This window comes from Cherax quadricarinatus, chromosome 72 (genome assembly GCF_038502225.1).
Source record: "Cherax quadricarinatus isolate ZL_2023a chromosome 72, ASM3850222v1, whole genome shotgun sequence".
In the NCBI taxonomy this organism is placed as follows: Eukaryota; Metazoa; Arthropoda; class Malacostraca; order Decapoda; family Parastacidae; genus Cherax; species Cherax quadricarinatus.
In genome coordinates, this window is record NC_091363.1 from 12,014,197 (window position 1) to 12,037,972 (window position 23,776).

General features: G+C 39.0%; 5 protein-coding genes across 5 annotated transcripts in view; all 5 read left to right on the forward strand.

Moving 5' to 3' along the window:
* LOC128701286 (pro-resilin-like) overlaps positions 1 to 674 on the forward strand; it is a 972-nt gene extending 298 nt beyond the window's left edge. Inside the window, exons 2-3 of the mRNA XM_053794939.2 lie at positions 1 to 37; positions 315 to 674. The exon at positions 1 to 37 is cut by the window's left edge and continues 98 nt beyond it. Of these exons, the coding sequence (XP_053650914.1) occupies positions 1 to 37; positions 315 to 620 (343 nt within the window). The 3' untranslated portion in view covers positions 621 to 674. The remainder of the gene's footprint in view (positions 38 to 314) is intronic.
* Positions 675 to 3,174: 2,500 nt separating this feature from the next.
* LOC128701292 (pro-resilin-like) lies at positions 3,175 to 4,138 on the forward strand. Its single transcript, XM_053794945.2, has 3 exons — positions 3,175 to 3,207; positions 3,400 to 3,534; positions 3,822 to 4,138. Exons 1-3 carry the CDS (start codon positions 3,196 to 3,198, stop codon positions 4,089 to 4,091), a joined length of 417 nt encoding a protein of 138 aa, XP_053650920.1. The 5' UTR covers positions 3,175 to 3,195; the 3' UTR covers positions 4,092 to 4,138.
* Positions 4,139 to 8,101: 3,963 nt separating this feature from the next.
* On the forward strand, positions 8,102 to 9,962 carry LOC128701284 (pro-resilin-like). The gene is made up of 3 exons (XM_070100443.1): positions 8,102 to 8,134; positions 8,333 to 8,467; positions 9,340 to 9,962. The coding sequence occupies exons 1-3, from the start codon at positions 8,123 to 8,125 to the stop codon at positions 9,613 to 9,615; spliced, it is 423 nt and encodes a 140-aa protein (XP_069956544.1). The 5' UTR covers positions 8,102 to 8,122; the 3' UTR covers positions 9,616 to 9,962.
* A 2,254-nt stretch (positions 9,963 to 12,216) lies between these two features.
* On the forward strand, positions 12,217 to 18,446 carry LOC128701418 (uncharacterized). The gene is made up of 6 exons (XM_070100226.1): positions 12,217 to 12,574; positions 12,968 to 13,233; positions 16,581 to 16,659; positions 17,380 to 17,415; positions 17,591 to 17,725; positions 18,056 to 18,446. The coding sequence occupies exons 1-6, from the start codon at positions 12,413 to 12,415 to the stop codon at positions 18,365 to 18,367; spliced, it is 990 nt and encodes a 329-aa protein (XP_069956327.1). The 5' UTR covers positions 12,217 to 12,412; the 3' UTR covers positions 18,368 to 18,446.
* Positions 18,447 to 22,034: 3,588 nt separating this feature from the next.
* LOC138854876 (pro-resilin-like) lies at positions 22,035 to 23,160 on the forward strand. Its single transcript, XM_070100444.1, has 3 exons — positions 22,035 to 22,070; positions 22,377 to 22,511; positions 22,788 to 23,160. Exons 1-3 carry the CDS (start codon positions 22,059 to 22,061, stop codon positions 23,079 to 23,081), a joined length of 441 nt encoding a protein of 146 aa, XP_069956545.1. The 5' UTR covers positions 22,035 to 22,058; the 3' UTR covers positions 23,082 to 23,160.
* The last annotated feature ends 616 nt before the right edge of the window (positions 23,161 to 23,776 follow it).

Below are 23,776 nucleotides of genomic sequence, written 5' to 3' on the forward strand. Positions count from 1 at the left end.
CCCACGACCTGCTTATGGAGCTCCTGCTTACCCTGACGTGAGTAAAAAAAAAAAAAAACTTCAAAAACAGCCTAATGTTTACCTATTTTAATGACCCGTCTTAATTAGTGTTTCCTGATTTTAGACTGTCAAATATGGAAATTTCACTGTCCTTATGTTTTCGCCCAAAACTTTTTATTTTATTCTCAAAAAAAAAAAACTAAATAATTTCGTCATTTTTCTCTGGGGAGACCACGAGCAGCAGTGACTGTGACGCAGCTAAAACTGTATTTAACATACAAATACACAAATATGATATTATTTTTTTTCCACAGACTCCTCCCCAGTACAATGCTCAGTATGCTGTGAAGGACGATGGCAACGACTTTGGTCACCAAGAATCTCGTGACAACTACGACACCAAGGGTACTTATTATGTCCAGCTTCCCGACGGTCGTCTGCAGAAGGTGACTTACTACGTCAACGGCGACTCCGGCTACGTAGCGGAAGTGAGCTACGAGGGCGAGGCCCAGTACCCAGCATACCAGCCTGCTCCGGCCTACCAGCCTGCTCCAGCGTACAAGCCTGCTCCAGCCTACAAGCCTGCTCCAGCCTACCAGCCTGCCGCCACCTATGCATAAATCGATATAAAGAAATATTCTGTATTCTGTATATAGTGACTATTTATTACCAAAATGGTCTAAATAAAGAATTATTCATAATATAATTTATTTATTGTCTCATGAAAACTGAAGATATGTGAATCTGCACTTATAAGAGAAAATGTTTTGCTGTTACTGAAACAATTCAGATTTCAGACTTTTATTGCAGTGAAAATCAGGAGTAAATAATATCACTAGACTGTGGAGAGTTTTACATGAATGTTAAATAACATGAGTGAATTTAAATGGTGAATATAGCGATAAGAGACATACACGAGACTCACAGTGACTGCCAGTCATTGTTGGTTGCCAGTGACAAGCAACATTGGTATCGCTTTAATTTGTGTTACTTCAATTAAATTTAATTTGTGTAAGTTTTCCATCTTGTAAATGATGTTAACCCCATCCCAGTCGTTTGCGTGGTGCGAATTTTTAATATGATGGAACACTGTTCCATCACATTACATTTACACAATGAAGCTATACCGAACTTCAATATTTGAAAAAGAATTTCCAACCAGATGAAATACTAAATATACACTAAAAATTAAACACAGCACAGAGTTTAACCAGGCATTCACACAAAAATAGCCCAGATACCCTCAAAAGAATACACCTTCATATATATCATATGGCGTGTGAAGAACAAGACCAGTCTAGCACTGACCAACAGAGCTAATGCAGTGATCAAGCTAGTATAAGAGGTCATCTGAACACATTCATGTTACAAACAATTTACCCGACTATGAGATGTCATCCAGCACCTCGGGGAATCAAGAAGCTTGGTGTCCCCCTTCTCCAAATACCGGGTCTCTCTCTTCCTTCATATGTATTGACTGAAGAGGACATCTGCTGGAGGTCGAAATATGACACTGAATATCAACTGAATAATAATTAGGGTGACAGCTGGGTTAAATTTTTTTAAACTATATTTTTAAAAATCCTAGCAAATAAACTCCAGAACTTCTTTTCGAAATCACTTGTCATACTTAATAAGAGAAAGGACTCCACATTATTTTGACGAACAATAAAATTGCCAGAAAGTAATTCTTTGGCATTAGTCCAGTCTTCACAATGGTCTATAACCCTGAGATGAATAAACAAAGTAATGGCTTACTGGCCAATATTTGAAGATTATGCTGCTTAACGCTGCTCTCAGAAACTAACCCAGTCTGTCCTACATAAACACTTTTAAATATACACAATGATGATGGAGTTTTGCATCAATTTTTCATTTATATTGTTTTTCAAAGGAACTTAAATTATAGAATGTTAGAAAAGTTGTCAGTGACATTATCAGTTTATGTTAATACTTACACATTTCCATATTTATATTCTGTTTTGTTACAAAATATAAAATGTGTCCTAAATGATTATAACGAGTCGTTGAAAGATTAGGACCCGTGTCACTGCTCTGTCTAGAGGAATATTAATAATTTACAAGAAAAATTATATGCTCTGAAAAATATGGAAGTGAATTCACTCTGTTTAACTAATTTTAGTGACTTGAATAATAATAATGTATGAATAAGCGTGTTTACTAGATTTCGATAAACTTTAAAGGCCCTATCTCATATATATATATATATATATATATATATATATATATATATATATATATATATATATATATATATATATATATATATATATATATATATATATATATAAACAAACACTGATCTCTGGCTGAAGGAGACTCGAACCTACGAACCTTAGGACAAGGTACGCAGTGCTTTACCAATCTACCCACACTGGACAATACCTTGGCGTGTAGCTTGCACTACATGTTTGATCCAAGGCAGCCAGCTTTCAAGGAGAAGGCTTACAGCTTTTCATCTCATCCCCTGCATGCATCAGCCTTACTAGAGATTTTAACAATGCAAGGAATTGGTGTGGGTAGATTGGTAAAGCACTGCGTACCTTGTCCTAAGGTTCGTAGGTTCGAGTCTCCTTCAGCCAGAGATCAGTGTTTGTGTATATTTCGCCTGCTCTCGCGAATTCCTTGTATATATATATATATATATATATATATATATATATATAATAATAATAATATGTGTGTGTGTGTAACGAACTGAGTTCAAGTTTTTTTAGTATAGTATTTGTTGTACTGTTGTTGTTGGAACAGGATAACATTTGTGAAAAGATTTACGGGAACTGGTTAGCTGGACTTGAGTCCTAGCGGTTCGAAGTACAGTGCCTGCACTCTCAAGAACAGGGGTTGAGATTTCCCAGTTCGCTAATCTATTAGATCTGGGAAATCTATACACCTTTTACAAGACACATTTAAAAAAAGATGAGCAATAACTTATGGTAATGCTGTCTTGAAAGAAAACCATCTATGTTATTTTTTTTAGCGTATTTATATAGGTAATTATATATTTCAAACTTCCTCACACTATTTCTTGAAAATGTATCACCATGCATATTTATTGTATAAAGAGAAATGTCAAGAATTTAGGACTTCACGTGACCTTGAGTGAGGCTGCTGGTATAAAAGGCTCGGGTCTTCCTCTGAAACTATCAGTCGCCTTCATTGTTCACTTCCAACATGACTACTAAGGTGCACATCTGCCCTTTTTTCTACAGAAATGATTTCTTCCTAGTTGATATAAATACTCATTTGCAGAATATAAATGGTAGAAGTCACTGTATCTGTAACATAATACAGTGATTTTGTCATATAAGTTGCAAGAATATAACCATAATTTTGATATGTGGCTTCAATAGTTACTGTCTTAACCTCGTTTTTTAGGTTCTAGTTCTAACAGTCCTTGTGGCTGCCGCCCTCGCCCGCCCCGAGCCACCACCTACTTATGGACCTCCAGCACCAGCCTACAACCCCCCAGCACACCCACGACCTGCTTATGGTGCTCCTGCGTACCCTGACGTGAGTATTAAAATAAAAAAACAAGACCTCACAAGCAACCGAATGATTTAACTATTTTAACGACCCTTCTTAATAAGTTTTTCCTGAGAAACACAATTTTTATTTTTACATGATTTTAGAATGTCAAATAAGGAGATATCACTTTTCTTATGTTTTCATCGGAAATGTTTTATTTTATTCTTAGGAAAAAGCAACAAAAGAATTCCGTGATTTTTGTCGGGTGAGCCCACGCAGCTAACGTAGTTTTTAATACATATATCTAAATATTTTGCTATTTTTTTCCACAGACTCCTCCACAGTACAATGCTCAGTATGCTGTGAAGGACGATGGCAACGACTTTGGTCACCAAGAATCACGTGACAACTACGACACCAAGGGTACTTATTATGTCCAGCTTCCCGACGGTCGTCTGCAGAAGGTGATTTACTACGTCAACGGTGACTCCGGCTACGTAGCGGAAGTGAGCTACGAGGGCGAGGCCCAGTACCCAGCATACCAGCCTGCTCCGGCCTATAAGCCTGCTCCAGCCTATCAGCCTGCACCAACCTATGCATAAAAAAATTATATATTCTGTACATAATTGTGACTATTTATTACTAAAATTGTCTAAATAAAGAATTATTCATAATATAATTTATTTATTGTCTCATGAAAACTGAAGATATGTGAATCTGCACTTATAAGAGAAAGTGTTTTGCTGTTACTGAAACAATTCAGATTTAAGACTTTTATTGCAGTGAAAATCAGGAGTAAATAATATCACTAGACTGTGGAGAGTTTTACATGAATGTTAAATAACATGAGTGAATTTAAATGGTGAATATAGCGATAAGAGACATACACGAGACTCACAGTGACTGCCAGTCATTGTTGGTTGCCAGTGACAAGCAACATTGGTATCGCTTTAATTTGTGTTACTTCAATTAAATTTAATTTGTGTAAGTTTTCCATCTTGTAAATGATGTTAACCCCATCCCAGTCGTTTGCGTGGTGCGAATTTTTAATATGATGGAACACTGTTCCATCACATTACATTTACACAATGAAGCTATACCAAAGTTCATTTTTTTAAAGGAAATTTCCAACTAGATGACATACCAATTATGCAAAGAAAATTAATCGCAGTACAGTTTAAGCAGACACTGACACAGAGGTGGCCCATACACACTCAAAACAACTCACTTTCCACTAAGGGATGTCATTTGGCATGGGAAGGACAAGACAGGTCAAGCATGGACCAACAGAGCTATTGCAGTTACCAGGCTAGTATGAGAGGTCTTCTGAACACCTTCATGTTCCAGATAATTTGCCTGATTATGAGATATTTTCAGTCACCTGGAGGACTAAAGAAGTTAGGCTCCCACTCTACCTACCACAACAAACACCTGGTCTCTCTCCCCCCATTGCAAAGCATTTACTGAAAAGGACCTCGGCTGGATGTCGAAATATGATGACTGCCGTTATTCTTATTTTATCTCATGTGAATATGTGTGCGTGCATGCGTGAGTGTATGTGTTAGAGAGAGAATGTGTGTGTGTAGAGCTCCACGCAGAACAGTTTTAAATGAAGTGCAACATACTGTACTGGAAGAAAGTTCTCACATAATGAGGTTGACTAACAGAAATCAGAGAGTGTGCCTAAGTGGCGTTCCACAAGATCAGTTTTGGTTCTCTTTTTTCTTAATGACTATAGAATTAAATGACTATAGAATTAAATGACTATAGAATTAATGACTATAGAATTAAAAACGATAAGAACAAAATCGCTGACGACAAAGAACAGGACGAATATTAGATACGGAGGACGAATCATTCTGAAAAGTGGTAGATGCAGTTCAGTGCAGGAAAGTGCAAAGTTCTAATCCTTGAGAGTGAAAATATTGTTCTCTCTAATTAACCAAGTGAGGTAAAGCTTGGTTATACAGAATGAGAAAAATCTGGGGATTCATTGGAAGCAGAAATGTGAAACCAATACAGCAGTGCTAAAGCGTCCATTATGCTAACAAACTGCTTGAATTTATATCAGTTACTGAACTATTAAGTAACTGGAGTCTATAGGTCATTCTATAGTTCTATGCATCATTGATAAGACTTCAATACCTTAACTGGAACAATACACAAATAACTCGCACTCAGGAGGCAAACATTTGATAACGTTTCGGTCCAATTTCGACCATTAACTAGTGACACAGAGGTGGGAAGGGAAGGGAGCCAGAATATATATATGAGAAGGCAATGAGGGGGGGGGGGAGAGGGTGTTGCCATAAGATTCAACCTCTTAAGTGCGACTTATTTGTGTATCATAAGATTATGTATCATAGATTATGTAGCTCAGTTCTTTTCTCCTTATTACAGAATGGATATAAATACACCGAGAACATATAGAAAAGGGTAACTATATTAAGAGGCTATTAGAAATCTTTTATAAGAAGAAAAAATAAAAGCCCTGAATCTGCACATGAAACAGATTAAGGAAAGATATTGGTAAGATCTGAGTCATCAGTCGAGTTGTCAATGAATGGAGCAAAATGTCAAGTATGGTCACTGAAGTCTTGCTAAATTCTGAGTTAATTAACACTTCTGCAGCTTAGTGTAATAAGATTACCTAATTCCCTTGCTTGAATTCGTTCCATCTTATATTTCATCACTCGTAATAGACGTGATCGAATTAATAATCTTGCTAGTCAATAGAAATCATTTAAAACAAGTTTTGGTTTCTTCTTACATGAATGTCATCCTTCTCTCTCTCTCTCTCTCTCTCTCTCTCTTTATATATATATATACAGTGGACCCCCGCATAGCGAACTTAATCCGTGCAAGAGGGCTGGTCGTTATGCGAAATGTTCGCTATGCGAATTAATTTTCCCCGTAAGAAATAATGGAAATAAAATTAATCCGTGCAAGACACCCAAAAGTATGAAAAAAAATTTTTTTTACCACAAAAAAATGTTAATTTTAGTACACACAAACTGAAAAAGGCATGCACAATTACATGACACTTACTTTTATTGAAGATCTGGTGATGATTGATGGGATGGGAGGAGGGGAGAGAGAGTGTTAGTGTTTAGAAGGGGAATCCCCTTCCATTAGGACTTGAGGTAGCAAGTCCTTTTCCGGGGTTACTTCCCTTCTTCTTTTAATGCCACTAGGACCAGCTTCAGAGTCACTGGACCTCTGTCGCACAACAAATCTGTCCATAGAGCTCTGTACCTCCCGTTCCTTTACGATTTGTCTAAAATGGGCCATAACATTGTCATTGAAATAGTCACCAGCACGGCTTGCAACAGCTGTGTCAGGGTGATTTTCATCCATAAAGGTTTGCAGTTCAACCCACTGTGCACACATTTCCTTAATTTTTGAAGTAGGCACAATGGATTCCACAACTGGCATAGGCTTCTCAGGGTTAGCCCCAAACCCTTCAAAATCTTTCTTAATTTCCATACTAATTCTCACCCTTTTTACCACAGGGTTGGCACTAGAAGCTTTCTTGGGGCCCATGGTCACTTATTTTCCAGAAACAGCACCGAAAACACTGTAATAATACGAAATATTCCGAGTGTATGCTTGAATGTTACCGCGGAGGCTGGCTGGTAAACAATGGACGCGTCTCGGACGAAGGTCGCTGAGCGGGTTTTTGTCCACTATGCGGGGCAAAATTTTGGCGAACAAAGCGTTCGCTATGCGGATTGTTCGCTATGCAAGGCGTTCGCTATGCGGGGGTCCACTGTATATATATATATGTATATATATATATATATAAATATATATATATATATATAAATATATATATATATTCGTGCCTAATAGGTAAAACTTGCGATTTTGGCATAAATAGCAACGTTCTTCTTGCCGAATAAGGCAAGCGAAAATTTGTGTATGCAATAATATCGCAAAAATCATTCTGAACCTAACGAAAAATATATATTTCATTGTGTTTATTATTATATTATTGTAAACCTATCTAAAATATATTTAGTTGGATTAGACGCTTGTTATAATAATTCTAGGTAAATATATCTTTAAACGTATAAGAGAAAATATTTGAAAAAATTAATTTAAAATTAGTTCTTGCTAATTGATCAATTTTACCAATTCGGCACGACATATATAACAGTCATTGTGTGAATGATGGGTGACCCATCATACACACAATGACTGTCTTGCCACAGGCGCACAAATACTACAGTTTAGATGTCACTCTAAAGAGCAGCACCTACCTTTTTCCCTTCATCAGTTCTACGGTTTACCTCGCCCTTCATAAACCCATCCACGGACAGATCCACTCTCAAATATCTGAACACATTCACTTCTTCTATGCTCCCTAACTCCAATGTGATATCCAATTTTTCTTTACCTAACTCGTTTGATACCCGCATCACTATACTCTTATCTATTTTCACTTTCAACTCACTTCCTTTACACAAATTTCTGTTCATTATCTCTGAAAATAATTTACCCTACATTATTTCCCAAATACTGTAAAATACCATGAATTTCCCACATGACTCGACCTTGGGCGTGGCTGCTGATATATAAAGATCGAATCTGCCTCAGAAATTGTCAGTCGCCTTCACTCTTCACTACAAACATGACTACCAAGGTGTATAAAATTTCTTCCTTTCTGTGAAAATATTTTCTTAATGATTGACGATGCTCGTACATAAAGCATTAAGTTGTAGTAGATACAGAATGCGTTACGCAATAGAGTAATAACTGTGTGTGCCATAGATGTTGCGGTACTATGAGAACGATTTCTTGTAATGTGGATTTGATGATGACTCGCCGTCTCGCTTCGCAGGTTATTGTTCTAACAGTCCTTGTGGTCGCCGCCCTCGCCCGCCCCGAGCCACCACCTACGTATGGACCTCCAGCACCAGCCTACAAACCCCCAGCACACCCACGACCTACTTATGGAGGTCCTGCTTACCCTGACGTAAATATTACCCTAAACTTGACAAGCAACAAAATACTTTAACTATTCTAATTTGCTTGATTTTGTTAATTTTGTAGGAAATTTATTTTAATTTATTTTCACATAGTTTTAAAGTTTCTAGCATTAGTGTTTTGCACTTCTTTTTATTGAAAACGTAGTCTTTACTCAAAGGTCGAAATCTCCTTTTATTTAAAAAAAATGGATAGGTAATTCGGTGCGTGGCTCTGGTGGCCTGGTGGTTAACGCTCTCGCTTCACACGGTGAGGGCCTGGGTTCGATACCCAGCCAGAGTAGAAACATTGGACGTGTTTCCTTCCACCTGTTGTCTATGTTCCCCATCAGTAAAATGGGTACCTGGGTGTTAGTCGACTGGTGTGGGTCGCATCCTGGGACACTGACCTAAGGAGGCCTGGTCACAGACCGGGCCGCGGGGGCGTTGACCCCCGGAACTCTCTCCAGATAAACTCTCTCCAGTGTACTCACGAGAGCCAACAAGTAGCAAGGACTGGGAGAGCTTTCCTATTATAATGGTAAACAACACTGATAAATTCGTGAATAAAATAGTTAACAGCATCCTAAGCGACTCACCACCCCAGTCAAGGTTAATGGGCTCAGCAATTTCAATGATATCTATGAGACTGAGCATCTAACAAGATTGAGAGACTTAAAAACTAAAAATACCCATTTCTCCCGCTATCTATTACCAAAATTGCATGTGTATTCGACTGCAGAAGATTGCCGTGCAAGCCAAACGTATAGGCAAGAACGATACGTTTCGTCTGAGCATGTCTTATTCTCTTACTTTATTATACATAGTTTATATGCAATATAATAAATAATATACACATTTGCTTCTTTTGTTTTTCCCACAGACTCCTCCCCAGTACAACTCTCAGTACGCTGTGAGGGACGACTACTCCGGCAACGACTTTGGTCATGATGAATCTCGTGACGGTTACGACACCAAGGGTACTTATTACGTTCAGCTTCCCGACGGTCGTCTGCAGAAAGTGACTTACTACGTCAACGGTGACTCCGGCTACGTAGCGGAAGTTAGCTACGAGGGCGAGGCCCAGTACCCAGCCTACCAGCCTGCTCCAGCCTACCAGCCTGCTCCAGCCTACAAGCCCGCTCCAGCGTACGCATAAACCAATAAAATATATATTTTTATACTCGAATGTATTTATTACTAAATTGGTCTAAATAAAGACTGATTCGCTAAAATACATTTTTAATTATCTCAAGTTTCCTGAATGTAAATTGATGTGTGTGTATGAAAGACCCCGCTCAGCTGATGCCACTGAAACCATTTTGGATCTTCGACAAATAATAAGCATCATATGACTGCAGTGCGTTAAACTTACATGTAGAAGACAATTTGCATGATTACAAATGAGGTACACTTCGAATTATTGTGACTGTTGACATCCTCATTCTGCGGATCATCTCCCATGCGGCTGGGACTCAGACCAGGCATCCTAATTTTCGTACTCGCGATTTGTAAACACCACAGAAATTTAGTACTCCCTTAAACAAAGTTAAGGGTTTATAAGTAATTCTTTATATATTCAAAGAGAACATTTTGAAAAAAGTGTATTCTTAATGCATGTCCATCTGTTCGAATTCTCACTGCACTCCAGTTTTTCACTGCGTATATTTTACACAATTAATATGCTTTAGCCCTTCATTACGAATATTTTTTTTAAAATCCCTGAAGTGTTGCCAAGATCACCTGAAGGTTACTTGAACACTACTTACTCCCTAGGGATTAGTGGAACACTACTTACTTCCAAGGGAGTAGTGGAACACTACTTACTCCCTGGGGAGTAGTTTAACACTACTTACTTCCAAGGGAGTAGTGGAACACTACTTACTCCCTAGGGAGCAAGCAGTGTTCCAAACTGAATATTATTTTTGCCTGCCCACCAGAGTATAAATTAAAAGGTTTTAGACATTCTCTATATTATAAATGTTTGGCTGAACTGAAATAGCCATTGGAAGTTGTATGTACATTCGTCAGATTTGCAACTCTGCATCATTTCAATAAATTTGTTAGTGGACATCTTATTATATACATACGGATATTACTTTGAAGAATATCATTGGCTTTACACTACTTCCTTTAAATGTTGTTGTTATCTAGATTATTATTTTGTAAGTGGTCGTGATGGAAAATTCACTGTGTTACTTAAATGTGAGTTCTTTCGAACTCATTCATTACCTTTCGAACTCATTCATTACCTTTCGAACTCATTCATTACCTTTCGAACTCATTCATTACCTTTCGAACTCATTCATTACCTTTCGAACTCATTCATTACTCGTAAACTTATATAAAAGGTTTAATTGCGCTCTGTACTCTGTCAGTGCTTTGTACTCTGTCAGTACTTTCTACTGTCAGTGCATTGTACTCTGTCAGTGCTTTTTCCATAACAGAGCAGCTGAAATTTGTTGTCTCATTCTTGTACCTAGTTCAGCTATCAAAACTTTGGGGGCCCAGTCCTTGGACCCATTACGTACCTCCGTAATCTGTAAATACCTTTGTAACTTGTCATGATTGTGACTAGACCTACCCGGAGTTCATTACCTTTGTAAATTGTGAGTTCATTACCTTTGTAAATTGTGAGTTCATTACCTTTGTAATTGTGAGTTCATTACCTCTGTAACTTGCTCAGCTATCAAAACTTTGGAGTCCAGTCCCTGGACCAATTATGTACCTCTGTAATCTTTTGACTACCGCCCACAGGATGGGTATGGGGTGCATAATAAACATATTAAACTAACTCATGTGTTAGAATTTCCTGGGTCCCACTTGAACATTTAGTTTACATCACAATGAAGGTTCTCTGTTTCCCTGATAAATAATACGAATCTACAGATTACATTGTCTGCAGCAGATTTTACCCTGTAAGCTTATTGTATTTTTGTAGTGTCATCTATATAAAAGAAAAGTGTGTGGGGTACTGTGTCATGATCGGAGCTTCCTTCCGTTCGAAATTACAAACTGTATTGAATAAGTCTCCTTAGATTTTATTTCCTAGAAAGACTATTTTCTGTGGCTTGAGTATCAGTGTATGGGTGAACATACATTAATTTTTAAGGCCCTGTAATATCTATGGATATTTACATCCAGAAATGGAGTAATGTAAATCACTTTCCTGGGAAAATTTAAGAAAACATTAAGATATTTATATATTTGTCGTGCCGAATAGATAAACTTATGATTTTGGCTTAAATAGCAGAGCTTTTTTTGCCGAATAAGGCAAGCGAAAATTTGTGTAAAAATAATTTCGCAAAAATCATTTTGAACCTAACGAAAAAATATAATTCACTGTGATTGTTTATTATTAAATTACTGTAAATTTATCTAAAATATATTTAGCTGGAGTAGACTAAAAAAAACTGAGCATTTTATAATAAGGTTAGGTAAGTTTTCTAAGGTTCTTTTGGTACAAAATTGTTAATTTTTATGTTAACATAAATGAAAAAACATCTCTTTAAACGTATAAGAAAAATTTTAGAAAGGACTTTATTTTAAACGCGTTCTTGTTATCTGACCAGTTTTACCTATTCCGCACGACATATATAATATTTCAGATTTTTAGGGATTATCTCTTGAAAATAATTTACACTATATAATTTCCCAAATACAGTAAAATACCAAGAATTCCCCGTCACATGACCTTGGGCGTGGCTACTACTATATAAAGCTCGAATCTGCCTCAGAAATTGTCAGTCGCCTTCACTCTTCACTACCAATATGACTACAAAGGTGTATATCATTTCTTCATTGCTGGGAAAATATTTTCTTGACGATTGATGTTACTCGTATATAGAGCACTTAAGTTGTAGAAGACACAGAATGTATTACGCAATAGAGTAATAATTGTGTGTGCCATAGATGTTGCAGTACTATGAGAACGATTTCGTTTTAATGTGGATTTAATGACGACTCGCCGTCTCGCTTCGCAGGTTATTGTTCTAACAGTCCTTGTGGCTGCCGTCCTCGCCCGCCCCGAGCCACCACCTACATATGGACCTCCAGCACCAGCCTACAAACCCCCAGCGCACCCACGACCTGCTTATGGTGCTCCTGCTTACCCTGACGTGAGTTTTAACATTAGCTCCGCAAGCAGCTTAATGCTTTAACTGTTCAAAAACTATTCTCATGTGATTGCTTTTGGGAATCTGGATGGATTTTTTTAAAATTGTTTTCTAATAATTTTAATGTTTCTATCATTATTTTCGGTCACATCTTTTTCAATCACATCTAAGAGACTGGGTACCTTCTAAGAAGACTGAGAAATTGAATAATTCAAAATCCTCACTTCTCCCACTATCTCCAGTATCTGACGAAGGCTACTGTTCGGACGAAATACATTGCAATAACGATACATTTCGTCTGCGCAGGTGTCCTATTCTGTTACAGTTTTCCTATACATAGTTTATAATAGGTATAAAATATAATATACATATTTACTTCTTTTGTTTTTCCCACAGACTCCTCCCCAGTACAACTCCCAGTACGCTGTGAGGGACGACTACTCCGGCAACGATTTTGGTCATGATGAATCTCGTGACGGCTACGACACCAAGGGTACTTATTACGTTCAGCTTCCCGATGGTCGTCTGCAGAAGGTGACTTACTATGTCAACGGCGACTCAGGCTACGTAGCGGAAGTGAGCTACGAGGGCGAGGCCCAGTACCCAGCCTACCAACCTGCTCCAGCCTACAAGCCAGCTCCAGCTTACAAACCCGCTCCAGCGTACGCATAAACTGACAAAAAAATATTTTTTATATTCGAATGTATTTATTACTAAAATGATCTGAATAAAGACTAATTCAATTAAATGTAATTTTAAATACGTCCTGTTTGCTGAAGGTTAGTGATGTATGTATGAAAGTTCTTGTTCAGCTGATGCCTCTGAAACCATTCATTTTGGATCATCTACACATATAAACACAAAAGATTTCAGTGTGTTACATGTAGCAAGACGATTTCCTTGACTACAAATAACGTTCACCTCGACTTTGGGTTCATATGAATATCACATTGATTGTCTATAAAATATCCCCACTCTGAGTATCATCGCCCATGCGGCAGAGACTCAGACCGCTGATCCTAGCGTAGGTGCTCGCAACATGTAAACACTACCACCTCCAGTGATCCTAGTGTAGGTGCTCGCAACATGTAAACACTACCACCTCCAGTGATCCTAGTGTAGGTGCTCCCAACATGTAAACACTACCACCTCCAGTGATCCTAGTGTAGGTGATCGCAACATGTAAACACTACCACCTCCAGTGATCCTAGTGTAGGTGATCGCAACATGTAAACACTACCACCTCCAGTGATCCTTGTGTAGGTGATCGCAACATGTAAACACCACCACCTCCAGTGATCCTAGTGTAGGTGATCGCAACATGTAAACACCACCACCTCCAGTGATCCTAGTGTAGGTGCTCGCAACATGTAAACACTACCACCTCCAGTGATCCTAGTGTAGGTGCTCGCAACATGTAAACACTACCACCTCCAGTGATCTTAGTGTAGGTGCTCGCAACATGTAAACACTACCACCTCCAGTGATCCTAGTGTAGGTGCTCGCAACATGTAAACACCACCATCTCCAGTGATCCTAGTGTAGGTGCTCGCAACATGTAAACACTACCACCTCCAGTGATCCTAGTGTAGGTGCTCGCAACATGTAAACACCACCATCTCCAGTGATCCTAGTGTAGGTGATCGCAGCATGTAAACACTACCATCTCCAGTGATCCTAGTGTAGCTGCTCGCAACATGTAAACACCACCATCTCCAGTGATCCTAGTGTAGGTGCTCGCAGCATGTAAACACCACCACCTCCAGTGATCTTAGTGTAGGTGCTCGCAACATGTAAACACCACCACCTCCAGTGATCCTAGTGTAGGTGCTCGCAGCATGTAAACACCACCACCTCCAGTGATCCTAGTGTAGGTGCTCGCAGCATGTAAACACCACCACCTCCAGTGATCCTAGTGTAGGTGATCGCAACATGTAAACACCACCACCTCCAGTGATCCTAGTGTAGGTGCTCGCAGCATGTAAACACCACCATCTCCAGTGATCCCACTGTAGGTGCTCGCAACATGTAAACACCACCACCTCCAGTGATCCTAGTGTAGGTGCTCCCAGCATGTAAACACCACCACCTCCAGTGATCCTAGTGTAGGTGCTCCCAGCATGTAAACACCACCACCTCCAGTGATCCTAGTGTAGGTGCTCCCAGCATGTAAACACCACCACCTCCAGTGATCCTAGTGTAGGTGCTCGCAGTATGTAAACACCACCACCTCCAGTGATCCTAGTGTAGGTGCTCCCAGCATGTAAACACCACCACCTCCAGTGATCCTAGTGTAGGTGCTCCCAGCATGTAAACACCACCACCTCCAGTGATCCTAGTGTAGGTGCTCCCAGCATGTAAACACCACCACCTCCAGTGATCCTAGTGTAGGTGCTCGCAGTATGTAAACACCACCACCTCCAGTGATCCTAGTGTAGGTGCTCCCAGCATGTAAACACCACCACCTCCAGTGATCCTAGTGTAGGTGCTCCCAGCATGTAAACACCACCACCTCCAGTGATCCTAGTGTAGGTGCTCCCAGCATGTAAACACCACCACCTCCAGTGATCCTAGTGTAGGTGCTCCCAGCATGTAAACACCACCACCTCCAGTGATCCTAGTGTAGGTGCTCCCAGCATGTAAACACCACCACCTCCAGTGATCTTAGTGTAGGTGCTCCCAGCATGTAAACACCACCACCTCCAGTGATCCTAGTGTAGGTGCTCCCAGCATGTAAACACCACCACCTCCAGTGATCCTAGTGTAGGTGCTCCCAGCATGTAAACACCACCACCTCCAGTGATCCTAGTGTAGGTGCTCCCAGCATGTAAACACCACCACCTCCAGTGATCCTAGTGTAGGTGCTCCCAGCATGTAAACACCACCACCTCCAGTGATCCTAGTGTAGGTGCTCGCAGCATGTAAACACCACCACCTCCAGTGATCCTAGTGTAGGTGCTCGCAGCATGTAAACACCACCACCTCCAGTGATCCTAGTGTAGGTGCTCCCAGCATGTAAACACCACCACCTCCAGTGATCCTAGTGTAGGTGCTCCCAGCATGTAAACACCACCACCTCCAGTGATCCTAGTGTAGGTGCTCGCAGCATGTAAACACCACCACCTCCAGTGATCCCAATGTAGGTGCTCGCAGCATGTAAAGACCACAGCCCAGGTGAGCATGAACCACATATAGTACTCTATTCAAAAAAGTTAGAGGGTTATATGTAATTTTTTATATTTTTAAAGAACACATTTAAAAAGAATTTTCTCTTTATGTGTATCCATATGTTGGAATTCTCAATGCACTCTAGTTTTTCAGTCTGTATATTTTGCACACTTAATGTGTTTTATGCCTTTATTACGAATAATTGTTGAAAATTCCTGTAGTTTTAACAAGATTATCTGAAGGTTACCTGAACACTATCCCCAGGATCACCGTCTCTCCCGGTTCAGTAATGAATATATTCTTCTCACCTGTGCACCAGAGTACAAATTGAAAGATTTTAGATATGTTTATGAGATTCAGTTGTCGTTCAGGCCGAACATAAGAATGGGGAAAAAATGTGATCTAAATGACTTTGGCTGTGGAATGACTGTTGGCGCCAAATAAGGTGGGTTGAATATTTCAGAAACTCTTGATTTCCTTGTATTTTCATGCATAACAATATTTAGAGTTCACAGAGACTGGTGTTGAAAAACAAAATCCAGTGAGCGGCAGGAACTGTGTCGGTGTTCCTGAGAAATATTATACTAACAACAACTCTCAACCTTATGTATTCGCTGAAGAAGGTATCAGCTCAAGGTCGAAAAACACAAAATACCATTTTTTCTCATTTTTATCTCATGTGGGTTTTCTTCTTACAATATATACAGTATATCTACACTCAGTGGCCACTTTACTAGGTAAACCTGCTCGTTAATTCAAATATCTAATCAGTTAATCACGTGGCAGCACCTCAATGCCTAAAAGCATGCAGACATGGTCATGAGGTTCTGTTATTTTTCAGACAGAACATTAGAATGGGGAAGAAGTGTGATCTAAGTGACTTTGACCGTGGAATGATTGCTGGTGCCAGACAGGGTGGTGTGAGTATCTCAGAAACTGTTGATATGGGAATTTCGCACACAATAATTTCTAGTGTTTACAGAGAATGGTGTGAAAAGCACATAACATCCAGTGAGCGGCAGTTATGTGGGCGAAATCCTTCATAATGAGAATGGTCAGAGGAGAAATGCCAGACTGACAGGAATGTGACGGTAACTCAATCGCGCATTACAACAGAGGTATGCAGAAAAGCATCTCTGAACGCACAAGTCAGATCTTGAGGTGGATAGGCTACAGCAGCAAAAGACAACACTGGGTTCCACTCTTCTCAGCTAAGAACAGGAAACTGAGGCTACAGTGGGCACAGGATCACCAAAACTGGACACTCTGGCCGTCTATTACCGAAGAAAGGTGATCCCCCCCCCCTCCAAATCAAAAAAGAGATTCAACACACCCATCACAGATTCATCCTCTGTCTTGCCAGATAGTCTTACAAACTTTTATATCCTCACCCGTCTTTCGAAGTGAAGGCACTGTGCTTCCTACCTCCAGGACTCAACGTAGGCTAATTGTTTTCCCTTCAGGAAACTTACGTTGCTCACACTCCGTATAGCCCAGATTTCTTCAACTTGTTTCTGAAAAAAATAGTTTGCCCACCGTAATTATATAAATACAGTGATATAACCAGCATTCCCCACGTCACACGACCTTGGGCGTGGCTGCTGATATAAAAGGTTCAGGTGTGCCTCAGAATCTATCAGTCGCCTTCTCTGTTCACTACCAGCATGACTACGAAGGTCCACATTTTCCTTCCTTCATGTGAATATGTTGATGATTGATATTACTCGTATATATAACATGACTAAATTGCAGAAAAATCAGTAACCGTTACAGAAACTAATTATCTGTGTCATAAAGGTGCCAGTAATTTTGTTAGGTGTGTTTAATGACTGTCACCGTCTCCTATTGCAGGTTTTAGTTCTAACAGTTCTTGTGGCTGCCGCCCTTGCCCGCCCTGAGCCACCACCTACATATGGACCTCCAGCACCAGCCTACAAACCCCCAGCACACCCACGACCTGCTTATGGTGCTCCTACGTACCCTGACGTGAGTATAACCCTTAAATAGAAATACCCAAGCAGATAAATACTTTAATTTTTGTTATATGAATGGTTTTAATAATTATTTCTAGAGGAAATATCTTTTTCTAATTTTCACGTAAATTTAGATTTTCTAATATAACAAGTTTGCTGCTTCTACGATTTTAATAAACATTATTTCTTTTATTTAAAGATTAACATGTCTTAAGTAAAACAGCAATAAATTTTCCGAGTTTTCACCGGAAAGTCAGCGAGCAACAGGGATAGACACTAATATGTTATGTAATTTATCATATACACTTTTAAACATTGGCTAGTGCTATTTTTGCCCCCACAGACTCCTCCCCAGTACAACTCTCAGTACGCCGTGAGGGACGACTACTCCGGCAACGACTTTGGTCACGACGAATCTCGTGACGGCTACGACACCAAGGGTACTTATTATGTCCAGCTTCCCGACGGTCGTCTGCAGAAGGTGACTTACTACGTCAATGGTGACTCCGGCTACGTAGCGGAAGTGAGCTACCAGGGTGAGGCTCAGTACCCAGCTTACCAGCCTGCTCCAGCCTACAAGCCAGCTCCAGCCTACAAGCCAGCACCAGCCTATAAGCCAGCTCCTGCCTACCAGCCTGCTCCCTCTTATGCTTAAACAAATTTTAAAAGGTCTATATCTGTTGTACATATTTCTTATTGTATTTATTGCCATAATAGTGTAAATAAAGAATAATGCATCAAGTAAATTATTACTCGTCTCCTGAAGGTAGAAGGTAAGTACATGTGTATATGTGTGTTTATTTTCTGTAGTTATTAAAAGTGTTATATTTAAAGTATTTAGTTTAATGATAATCAGGGATATATAATAAGGATCATCAGATTGTCGTGAGTCTTGCACGAAAGTCGCTGGATAATCTGAATGAATATAAATGTTGGGAATATCGACATGAGACAAAAGCAAGACTCACAGTGACTGTCTGATGCCGAGGATCATCGTTCAAGCGTTCTTGCCTCAGCTCTGGCTCTCTGGTTGATATAGGAACGTAAGAAAGGAGGAACGCTGCAGCAGGCCATACTAGGCGGGTCCTCCTCAAACTCCAACCTACTTAACAAAATTATTTGCCCAACTCATTTTCATTGCTAACCAAGGAATAAGCTTTGATAACCCTACCAGTTCAGTCAATAGTTATCAAAGCTTGTCGGTACCGCCATACCATTTTTCACAGCCTGGTTGATGGGGATAACGAGAGATCCATATCAAATTCCCTCCTAAAAAGAGTTAGGAATTTATTGTTTGTTCCTAATATTTGTGAAAGGTGTTGAGAAGCTTTTGGCTCTTTGTTCTCATTGAGCTCTTTGTACTTTCATCTGAGTTCTTGTTTTTATTGTGATTATTTGTTTTAATCAGTTCTTGCAGTGTGTAAAAGGTATAAGTTATGACACATTTTTCTTGGCTGCACAACAGAATGTAAAATTTTAGCGGTTTCAGAAAGTTGCAATAATGAAAGAGTCTGACTAGAATTATTTGGTCTGTAAGAGTTATCTGCGCACTTTCCATAACAGCGATTTTGCAAAATTTAAATAAATATGTTAGTGCACAGCAATAGTCTAGTGTAAATAATATTGTTGCCTTGAAGAGTATAATCATTCTCTGTACATCATTATATTATTTATGGGGAAGTATTAAACCCACTAGAGTCATAAAACTGTAGGAGAATGAGAGGCATTCATGTTTGATCTACGGAAGGGGAGGGTAGCTTCAATTCCTCTGACAGCGAGCTCTTCACTGTCAACAAGGTGACACCACCTTGGGAGTATAGCCTTAGGATTTCTTCCTCTGAAGGTTCTTGTTATTCAGTCTTTTACTGAATTTGCAGAGCTAAGGGTAAATTTGTGTTCCCTTATTGTAGGATATTTGGACATAGTTATTCCTATATCCCTCACATTCTTCGATGGAGGACTTCGATTGCACATACTCTGTTGCAATCATTTCTCTGTGGCTGAAAAGCTGTAATTTCTCATCTTTAAACCTGTATTTTCAGTGGTTCATTGGACGTCTTGGTTGACGTTGGCTTGGAGATTTACTTCGTCCTGGATGGATGCTGTTCTTACAGATTCTGGTATCATCTGGGAGGGATCTGATCTTAAACAATAATTATTGTATTTGTAATAGCATCAGACATTAAAAAGAGAACTGATTTTATGATCTAATTCTCTTTCGATCTGAAAATAAATGTCATGTTGATACCGACAAGAAGTAGGAAAAGACACATACAGTTCAGGACATTTATTAAGGAAAACGCTGCGTCCCGAGTAACTTCTTCAGTCCTGATGAAGTGGACATGTCAGTCACGGTGAAGTGTTTCCTATAATTAATATCTTGAAGTTAGCGTCTTTTTTTTCCATTCTTTGGATTTTGTATCCTAAAGATGTGGATCCATCTGCTCAATTTCCCAAGAATTTCTTCGTCACATACTTTTTATATTGCATTATGGTCACACTTGATTTTGCTCCTGTACTTAACGCGGTGCTTCAAGCTGACTTAAGTCATGTAACATAGGTTACGTGACCTTCCTATGAAAGGTGTATCCCTCGATTATTTCTGCTGTGCTTACTGAGTGCAGTAGTGGGAATTAAGCATTCACAGTTGTCTATGTTTTACAGTAGAGTCAGTGACTACCCGACCTTTCCAAGTGTCCTTAGACACATGTGGAAGCCACTCAATCTTGTTATGAGCCATTAGTGACCACTATTTTGACACGGCAACCTCATTATGTCTGCGTCAGGTAATGGCTTAACTTACGAAAGAGACCCGTGTCAGGTGACTTTTTCCTGATTACTCAGCCAAAAGCAACACAACAGATTTTAATCTGCTGAAAAGGGCCTCGTTGGCCGACTGAAATATATAACACATCTTCTAATCACTTTCATTTTATTTATATTGATAGTTTGATAATTCGATCGGAAAACAGCAGATTAAAAAAAAGGCCACTAGGTCTTGAGTATTAAAATTAAACAAATATGAAGACAGGGACCATCAAAATCAATTTGGGTCATCAGTAACAATTTGTACCAGCATGATCGGAGACCTTCGGATCCTGGGGCAAACGTAGAACCATAGAACCCATAGAACCCACAGAACCCAGGGCTGTCATTTCCAATTTTAGCATCATAGTGTGGCGATTCAGAGGGAAAATGCCTGTTGAACTCTTCGTTTCTATCGAACTTCTGAGGACCTACAGGAGATTCAAAATTTTTTTTTTGAATACTGAATCGTTGTAGACATGATTGTGCTAGTAAAACAAATTTTTTTAAATGAAAGTGAGTGAAGACAAGTGGATTTTGGGATTTGGCTTGATACAGGAGTTTGAGAAAAGTAACATTTAAGAAGCAGATCAGAAAAACTGGGTTGCCGGACTTGAGTTCCGGAGGAAGTCAACTCGTTAGAGAAAACTCTATGTGGAATTCTCACAGATAGTTTGAAGTAACTTTCTCGGTTTATGTTATTTAGGTAAAATTAGATTAGGTTTATTAAGTTTAGATTGTTTCCTGTCAATAAAAATTATCCAGCTATTACCACAATGACCATAAATGCAATATAAAAGGCGAAGAAAGCTTTGACTTGCGAACAAATAACGGGAAGCCACCGAGCACAATAGAAGACTTAAAGTCAGATAATCACTGTTTAAAATTCGTTAAACCGTTACAAATTTCCCTGCTGTAACAACAGTGATATACTGTCTGTTATTAAGAGAACGAACAGGAGAAGTACAACGCTTGGTTAGCATCTTGCCTTTCACAAGGTCATTTAATAACCTTTAAACTGTCCAAGCAGATCTACGTTCACATGCGTAGTGATCCAAAAGTAGATCTACGTTTTTTTTTTTTTTTACATATTTTCAAATATAACAAAAAAAAGTAGATCAAAGCTTTTTACACGTTTTCAAATGTAAAAAAAAAAAAATCTACTTTTTTACATACTTTCAAATGTTGAAAAAACGTAGATCTACGTTTGGACAGTTTAAGGGTTAAATTGTGATATCCACACACATTTGACAAGACAGAAACTAAACGAACGATGATGAATGTAATACCTTCTTTGGTTCAGTACCTATTTTGGAAAGCAGCAGATTTAGCAAAAAAAAAATCATATCTTTATAAATTTACACAAATAATTTCACATATTTTTGGGACATTTCAGGAAAATCATTTACCCTACATAATTTTCTGAATACAATGAAATAGCAAGAAATCAACGCGTCACGTGACCTTGGGTGTGGTTGCTGATATAAAAACCTGGAGTCTGCCTCAGAAATTGTCAGTCGCCTTTACTGTTCACTACAAACATGACTACGAAGGTGTATATCTTGTTTACTTTCAGTGAAAATGTGCTGTCCGTGGTTGATTATGTATATATATATATGTATATATATATGTATATATATATATATATATATATATATATATATATATATATATATATATATATATATAATATATATAAAATGTGTGTGTGTGTGTGTGTGTGTGTGATAAATTGCAGAAAAAAAGTATCTATTATACATCAGAGTAATAATGGTTTGTGTCATAGATTTTGCAGTAACCGAACCACGATTTTGTTGCTACGTGGATTTCATGTCAATTCTCGTCATCTCGCTTCGCAGGTTATTGTTCTAACAGTCCTTGTGGCTGCCGCCCTCGCCCGCCCTGAACCACCACCTACATATGGACCTCCAGCACCAGCCTACAAACCCCCAGCACACCCACGACCTGCTTATGGCGCTCCTGCGTACCCTGACGTGAGTATAAACCTTAAAAAAAAGGTACTTTACATTTAGCTGTATTATTTAGCTATTTTAATAGGATTACTTTTAATAACCGCTTTTAATATAAATATAATTTTGTTTACATTTCACGTAATTTTATTTTCAGATTACAGCCTTTTGCTGCTCTGTTTTCTTCGATATGGTCCCTGGCGAGCCAGCGATTAGAAAGCAATGCCACACCTTCGGTAGAGGCAGCTAATATGCAATTTAAGATACTGTATAAGAAAATATGACTATTTTTTTCCACAGACTCCTCCCCAGTACAACTCTCAGTACGCTGTGAGGGACGACTACTCCGGCAACGACTTTGGTCATGACGAATCTCGTAACGGTTACAACACCAAGGGTAGTTATTATGTCCAGCTTCCCGACGGTCGTCTGCAGAAGGTGACTTACTACGTCAACGGCGACTCCGGCTACGTAGCAGAAGTGAGCTATCAGGGCGAGGCTCAGTATCCAGCCTACCAGCCTGCTCCAGCCTACCAGCCTGCTCCAGCCTACAAGCCAGCTCCAGCTTACAAACCAGCTCCAGCCTACCCATAAACCAATATAAAAATATATATAATTACTTTATATATCCGAATATATTTATTGCTAAATGATATGAATAAAGGCTAATACATTAAAATACAAATTTAATTGTGTCCTGTATGCCCGGTGTAAGTGAACGTGTGTAAGAGGTAGACTGTTGAGTTGTTGTCACTGAAATCATTCAAATTGAAGGTATTATATATTTTTATAATGAAGTATAAATACGTATCATCAGAATGAATTGATTGTTAAGTGCTGCAAGATGATCATCAAGAAATCAAATGTTGTACACATCGACTTTTGGAAACAAGAGAATAATTGAGGACCTCGTGATTCTGAGAATCATCACCAATGTGGCCAGAATTTCAGGTCAGGCATCCTAGTTCACGTGCTCGCGATATTTAAACACCACAGCCCTATAATTAGTAATATCTAAATTAAAACATTGAATGTCCTCTTTAAAAACGGTTAGGGTGTTTACTCTTAATTCCTCATGTAATTTACAGGAAGGCATTGAAAAATCTAGAACCTTTTATTGTGGCATTTGTTTACTTATTATACCTTGACTTTTCGTTGTGGTTTTTTCCCTTTCTAACTTGTTCCTTGCTTAAATCACGAGTATTTTTCTTGTACTGTTTGCAAATGGTTCATGAAGTCTTTCCAAAGTTACCTAATGGTTACCTGAAAAATACCTAATGGTTACCTGA

Bases quoted from the DNA above. Each gene is read 5' to 3' on its own strand.
- LOC138854876 (XM_070100444.1), top strand. The intron at 22,512-22,787 runs GTGAGTATAAAC...TTTTTTCCACAG, and splicing joins GCGCTCCTGCGTACCCTGAC to ACTCCTCCCCAGTACAACTC.
- LOC128701292 (XM_053794945.2), top strand. The intron at 3,535-3,821 runs GTGAGTATTAAA...TTTTTTCCACAG, and splicing joins GTGCTCCTGCGTACCCTGAC to ACTCCTCCACAGTACAATGC.
- LOC128701284 (XM_070100443.1), top strand. The intron at 8,468-9,339 runs GTAAATATTACC...TTTTTCCCACAG, and splicing joins GAGGTCCTGCTTACCCTGAC to ACTCCTCCCCAGTACAACTC.
- LOC128701418 (XM_070100226.1), top strand. From the start codon at position 12,413: ATGACGACTCGCCGTCTCGCTTCGCAGGTTATTGTTCTAACAGTCCTT. The intron at 13,234-16,580 runs GTACGCATAAAC...GTTATTTTTCAG, and splicing joins GCTTACAAACCCGCTCCAGC to ACAGAACATTAGAATGGGGA. The intron at 16,660-17,379 runs GTGAGTATCTCA...AGAATCTATCAG, and splicing joins CTGGTGCCAGACAGGGTGGT to TCGCCTTCTCTGTTCACTAC.